Source organism: Oncorhynchus kisutch, linkage group LG15 (genome assembly GCF_002021735.2).
Source record: "Oncorhynchus kisutch isolate 150728-3 linkage group LG15, Okis_V2, whole genome shotgun sequence".
In the NCBI taxonomy this organism is placed as follows: Eukaryota; Metazoa; Chordata; class Actinopteri; order Salmoniformes; family Salmonidae; genus Oncorhynchus; species Oncorhynchus kisutch.
This window is the reverse complement of record NC_034188.2, coordinates 54855465-54861953: the sequence shown is the minus strand read 5'-3', so window position 1 is coordinate 54861953 and position 6489 is coordinate 54855465. Positions and strand designations below refer to the sequence as shown.

Sequence of the window (6489 nt, the reverse complement as noted above, 5' to 3'; positions counted from 1 at the left end):
ATATATATATATATCTTTATCCCGCTCCTTCAATCTCTCTCTCTCTCTCTTTATCCCTCTCCTTCAATCTCTCTCTCTCTCTTTACCCTCTCCTTCAATCTCTCTCTCTCTTTATCCCTCTCCTTCAATCTCTCTCTCTCTTTATCCCTCTCCTTCAATCTCTCTCTCTCTCTTTATCCCTCTCATTCAATCTCTCTCTCTCTCTCTTCTTTATCCCTCTCCTTCAATCTCTCTCTCTTTATCCCTCTCCTTCAATCTCTCTCTCTCTTTATCCCTCTCATTCAATCTCTCTCTCTCTCTCTTTATCCCTCTCCTTCAATCTCTCTCTCTCTCTTTATCCCTCTCCTTCAATCTATCTCTCTCTCTTTATCCCTCTCATTCAATCTCTCTCTCTCTCTCTCTCTCTCTTTATCCCTCTCCTTCAATCTCTCTCTCTCTTTATCCCTCTCCTTCAATCTCTCTCTCTCTCTCTTTATCCCTCTCCTTCAATCTCTCTCTCTTTATCCCTCTCCTTCAATCTCAATCTCTCTCTTTATCCCTCTCCTTCAATCTCACTCTCTCTCTCTCTGTATCTTTTTCTGTAATTCGCTCCCTTGCTTACCTTCTTGAAGACCGCTGGATTGGGGAGAGGTGGGCCAAATGGAGGTACATCTTCCCTCGCTGTAACAGACACCTGCAGACACAAAGCAATTCATGTCACACATCTACTGTATAGAGAGTCTGGCTTAGGTAACTGCAACAGTGTAGCTTCCGTCCCTATCCCTGTCCCAACCTGGGCTTGAACCAGAGACCCCATGAACACATCGACAAGAGTCACCCTCGACGCATCGTCACCTATCATCACACAAAAGCCGCGGCCCTTGCAGAGCAAGGCGAACAACTAATTCAAGGTCTCAGCGCGAGTGACGTCACCGATTGAAATGCCACTAGCTCGCACCACTAACTAGCTAGCCATTTCACACCGGTTACATAATATCCATGCCTTAAAGGCCCACTCCGTAATACGTTTTTAAAAACAATTTAGCAAATATCACATAGTGAGCCTGTAAGGTTCATAGTAGGATATAGTACTGACCTTGTATGTAGTGTGTTCAGTACCAGGGTTCTCCACCTGCACCAGCACATACGCATGGAGGAAGTTGGAGGCAATCATGTCAGGTACAAAGGGGGTGGCGTCTTCCTGGAAGACCGCCGCCACGATGTCATTTCCTATGTGCCTCTTCCTCTGGAGCTGAGGGACAAGAGCATAGTGTTCTGTAAACAACTTAGGACTGTTTGACTGTATGTTCTACAGTGTAATTAGTCGCAAGTATTAGAGAAAGGTGTGAGGTGAGAGGGAAGAAGAAACAGAGGGTGTTTATGAGTGACACACACACACCCACACACACACGCACACACAAAACACCTACTGTAACCACTGTTATTATGCTGTGTGTGGTGTAGCGTCGTAGTACCTGTTGTACGTCTCCCTCGGTGAAGGGTAGTTTAGTGGAGACGTGGAACATCATCTCTCTCTGTCTGAAGACGGTGTAGACGGACTCAGAGCCTGTCTGACCGTGGGATACGTCCAGACCACCACGGAACCTAGGACCACAGTGACAACACTATATGATTAGCATTACCATGACGTTCAATTATTGGGTCGGGCCAGGAGCATTTCCTGATCACGTGACAGGGAAAACTCCTAGCCCTACTCATGAGGAATGGTAGCAGGGTAGCAGTAGTATATATCCTTCCCTCCCTCCATTCTCCCTCTCTCTCTGCATGAACTCTCTCTCTCTCAGTGGTACCTACATGACTTAGAAAAATAAAGGTGAAATAAAAAGACAAATAAAACTCTCTCTGTCCCTCTCAGTATTGGAGTAGTAGTAGAGTTGTCTCTGTGTCTCTCTCTCTCTCTGTCCCTCTCAGTATTGGAGTAGTAGTAGAGTTGTCTCTGTGTCTCTCTCTCTCTCTGTCCCTCTCAGTATTGGAGTAGTAGTAGAGTTGTCTCTGTGTCTCTCTCTCTCTCTCTCTCTGTCCCTCTCAGTATTGGAGTAGTAGTAGAGTTGTCTCTGTGTCTCTCTCTCTCTCTGTCCCTCTCAGTATTGGAGTAGTAGTAGAGTTGTCTCTGTGTCTCTCTCTCTCTCTGTCCCTCTCAGTATTGGAGTAGTAGTAGAGTTGTCTCTGTGTCTCTCTCTCTCTCTGTCCCTCTCAGTATTGGAGTAGTAGTAGAGTTGTCTCTGTGTCTCTCTCTCTCTCTGCCTCTCTCTCTCCCCCCCTCCCTCTCAGAAGTAGAGCAGAAATAGTAGAGTTGCATCTACAGTACCAGTTAAAAGTTTGGACACCTACTCATTCATTGGTTTTTCTTTATTTTGACTATTTTCTATGTTTTAGAATGATAGTGACGACATCAAAACTATGAAATAACACATATAGAATCATGTAGTAACCAAAAAAGTGTTAAACAAATCAAAATATATTTTATATTTGAGATTCTTCAAAGTATAATCCTTTGCCTTGATGACAGCTTTGCACACGCTTGGCATTTTCTCAACCAGCTTCACCTGGAATGCTTTTCCAATCGTCTTGAAAGAGTTCCCACATAATGCTGAGCACTTGTTTGCTGCTTTTCCTTCACTCGGTGGTCCAACTCATCCCAAACAATCTTATTTGGGGTGAGGTCGGGTGATTGTGGAGGCCAGGTTATCTGATGCAGCACTCCGTCACTCTCCTTCTAGGTCAACTATGTAAGTGTAAGGACACAGCCTGGAGGTGTGTTGGGTCATTGTCCTGTTGAAAAACGCCATCCCAAACCAGATGGGATGGCGTATCGCTGCAGAATGCTGTGGTAGCCATGCTGGTTAAGTATGCCTTGAATTCTAAATAAATCACTGACAGATTCACCTGCAAAGCACCCCCCACACCATCACACCTCCTCCTCCATGCTTCACGGTGGGAACCAGACATGCGGAGATCATCCGATCACCTGCGTCTCACAAAGACACGGCGGTTGAAACCAACAATCTCACATTTGGACTCGTCAGACCAAAGGACAGATTTCCACCAGTCTAATGTCCATTGCTCATGTATCTTGGCCCAAGCAAGTCTCTTCTTATCATTAGTGTCCTTTAGTAGTGGTTTGTTTGCAGCAATTCGACCATGAAGGCCTAATTCACTCAGTCTCATCTGAACATTGATGTTGAGATGTGTCTGTTACTTGAACTCTGTGAAGCATTTATTTGGGCTGCAATCTGAGGTGCAGTTAACTCTAATGGGAAAGTCAATAGTCAATTGTACAGCTGAATGCCTTCAATTGAAATGTGTCTTCCGCATTTAACACAACCCCTCTGAATGAGAGAGGTGTGGGGGGCTGCCATAATCAACATCCACGTCTTTGGTGCCCGGGGAACAGTGGGGTAATTCCCATGCTCAAGGGCGGAACGACAGATTAGTACCTTGTCAGTTCGGGGATTCGATCCAGCAACCTTTCGGTAACTGGCCCAACGGTCTAACCACTAGGCTTACTGCCGTCCCGTAATGAACTTATCCTCTGCAGCAGAGGGAACTCTGGGTCTTCCTTTCCTATGGTGCTCCTCATGAGAGCCAGTTTCATCATAGCGGTTGATGGTTTTTGCGACTGCACTTGAAGAAACTTTAAAATTCCTGAAATTTCCAGATTTACTGACCTTCATGTCTTAAAATAATGATGGACTGTTGTTTCTCCTGGCTTATTTGAGCTGTTCTTGCCATAATATGCACTTAGTCCAAATAGGGCTATCTTCTGTATACCCCCCCTACCATGTCACAACACAACTGATTGGCTCAAACGCATTAAGAAGGAAAGAATTTCCACAAATGTACTTTTAACAAGGCACACCTGTTAATTGAAATGCATTCCAGGTGACTATCCTATGAAGATGGTTGAGAGAATGCAAAGCTGTCATCAAGGCAAAGGGTGGCTACTTTGAAGAATCTCAAATATAAAATATATTTGGATTCGTTTAACACTTTATTGGTTACGACATGATTTGACACGTGTTATTTCATAGTTTTGAGGTCTTGACTTTTATTCCACAATACAGAAAATAGTCCAAAGAAAAACCCTGGAAATGAGTAGGTGTGTCCACACTTTTCACTGGTACTGTGTGTCTCTCACCCCTTGAAGTCATTCAGCTCTATGTTGTCTCCCAGAACACTGAGGAACTCTCGGAAGGCTGGCGTCTCCTCGTTGTTCCCAAACAACTCCTCCTCTGACGTCTAGGGTGGAGCGATGAGAGGAGAGAGCGATGAGGGGACAAGATTAAATGGGAGAGGGCAAAAATAAATAGCATGGGATTGATAAGGAATAAACTGAAACAACATTTGGCAATACAAACCTGCACTTCACACTCACCTGACCAAACTTCTGGTAGATGATACCAAACTTGAAGGTATTGTTCACTTCATGTTCGTCATAACCTACTATCAGCTGAGAGCCCTGAAACCAAAAACATCTAGATTTATAAGGATGTTCATGTACATATAATAACCAGTTATGTGATAAAGTCCCTCCATGACTCGGGCAGACATTTACACTACATATACAAAAGTATGTGGACACCCCTTCAAATGAGTTGATTTGGTTATTTCAGCCACACCCATTGCTGACAGGTGTATAAAATTGAGCACACAGACATGTGATCTCCACCGACAAACATTGGCAGTAGAATGGCCTTACTGAAGAGCTCAGTGACTTTCACCATCATAGGACCCCACCTTTCCAACAAGTCAGTCCGTCAAAATTTCTTCCCTGCTAGAGCTGTTATTGTGAAGTGGAAAAGTCTGGGAGCAACAACGGCTCATCCTCAAAGTGGTAGGCCACACAAGCTCACAGAATGGGACTGCTGAGTGCTGAAGCTGTAGTGCATAAAAATCATCGGTCCTCGGTTGCAACACTCACTACCGACTTCCAAACTGCCTCTGGAAGCCACCTCAGCAAAATAACTGTTTGACAGGGAGCTGAACAGCCACACACAAGCCTAAGATCACCATGAGCAAAGCCAAGCGTCAGCTGGAGTGGTGTAAAGCTCGACACCCTTGGACTCTGGAGCAGTGGAAACATGTTCTCTTGAGTGATGAATCACACTTCACCATCTGGCAGTCCGATGGACAACTCTGAGTTTGGCCGGATGCCAGATGAAAGCTACCTGCCTAGTGCATAGTGCCAACTGTAAAGCTTGGTGGAGGAGGAATAATGGTCTGCGGCAAGTTTTTTTATGGTTCAGGCTCCTCAAGGTTACAGCATACAATAACATTCTAGATGATTCTGTGCTTCCAACTTTAGCAACAGTATGGCGAAGGCCCTTTCCTGTTCAGCATGAAAATGCCCGCATGCACAAAGCGAAGTCCGTACAAAAATTATTTGTCGAGATCGGTGTGGAAGAACTTGACTGGCCTGCACATAGCCCTGACCTCAACCCCATTGAACACCTTTGGAATTAATTGGAATGCTGACTGCGAGCCAGGCATAATCGCCAAACAACAGTCCCCAACCTCGCTAATTCTCTTGAGGCTGAATGGAACCAAGTCCTCGCAGCAATGTTCCAACATCAAGTGGAAAGCCTTGTTAGAAGAGTGGAGGTTGTTATAGCAGCAGAGGGGGGACCAACTCAATATTAATGCCCATGATTTTGGAATGAGATGTTCGATGAGCAGGTGTCCACATACTTGTATTGTATGACAATCACGTCTGGGGAGGTCAGGGTTGTATTCAATAGGCACCAAACGGAAATAAACCGACTAAAACAGTGCGGGACTACTTGGACTTGTCCAATAAGAAATGTTCATTTCCATTTTACAGCTGTGAAAATGTTCTGTTTAATGCTCTAATGATCATGACCACTGTGGGTTGATTGTGGCCATTTTGAAAGGCAGCCAGCTGAGACTAGTAAGGGATGGGAGTGGAGGAGAGGGGGAGCAGTCTGAGCAGACTGTCCTAATAACAGATGAGTTCTACAGGACCCGGAGCAGAGGCACAACAAGCAGCTCCATCATCCAAATGACCTCTGAAGTGATGAACAGCTCCTGGAACAGATCTGTCTTTAGCACTGCCTACACCACATCAGTAAGAGAGAACAGAGGGGTCAGGCTGTATAGTGAACCAGGTGGAAGTTGGATTATGTTCATTAGGCAGCAAATGGAAGAAAAGGGACTGAAAAAGGGAGAGACTACCTGGACTTGTCCAATAAGAAACATTTTTTTGAAAACGCTGCATGCCCCAAAGAAATAGAACTGCTAGGAAGTGATTTCTATTTCCATGACATGACCTAATGGAAGCGCCTGGCTGAAAGGAAACTGTGGAGCAGACTCACTCTGGGGTAGAGGACTGGGTTGAACTTCAAGCCAGTCACGTCGTCGCAGAGAAGCTGAAACACAGACAAACAGATAGATACAGATTCATTGGAAACCACAGTGACGGAAACAAATGGATTTTAGGTTAAAGGGGCAACCGGTTTTGGTACATGCCTT

The 6489-nt window shown here is 45.0% G+C and overlaps 1 protein-coding gene across 15 annotated transcripts in view; it reads right to left on the bottom strand.

The window, feature by feature from the left end:
• LOC109905515 (rap1 GTPase-activating protein 2) overlaps positions 1-6489 on the bottom strand; it is a 100398-nt gene that overhangs the window by 14645 nt on the left and 79264 nt on the right. For all 15 annotated transcript variants that reach the window (XM_031790555.1, XM_031790554.1, XM_031790565.1 and 12 more), the window contains 6 exons: positions 6333-6386; positions 4376-4459; positions 4139-4239; positions 1455-1584; positions 1076-1231; positions 602-673 (listed from right to left, as the gene is read on the bottom strand). In XM_031790555.1, the coding sequence (XP_031646415.1) occupies positions 602-673; positions 1076-1231; positions 1455-1584; positions 4139-4239; positions 4376-4459; positions 6333-6386 (597 nt within the window). The remainder of the gene's footprint in view (positions 1-601; positions 674-1075; positions 1232-1454; positions 1585-4138; positions 4240-4375; positions 4460-6332; positions 6387-6489) is intronic.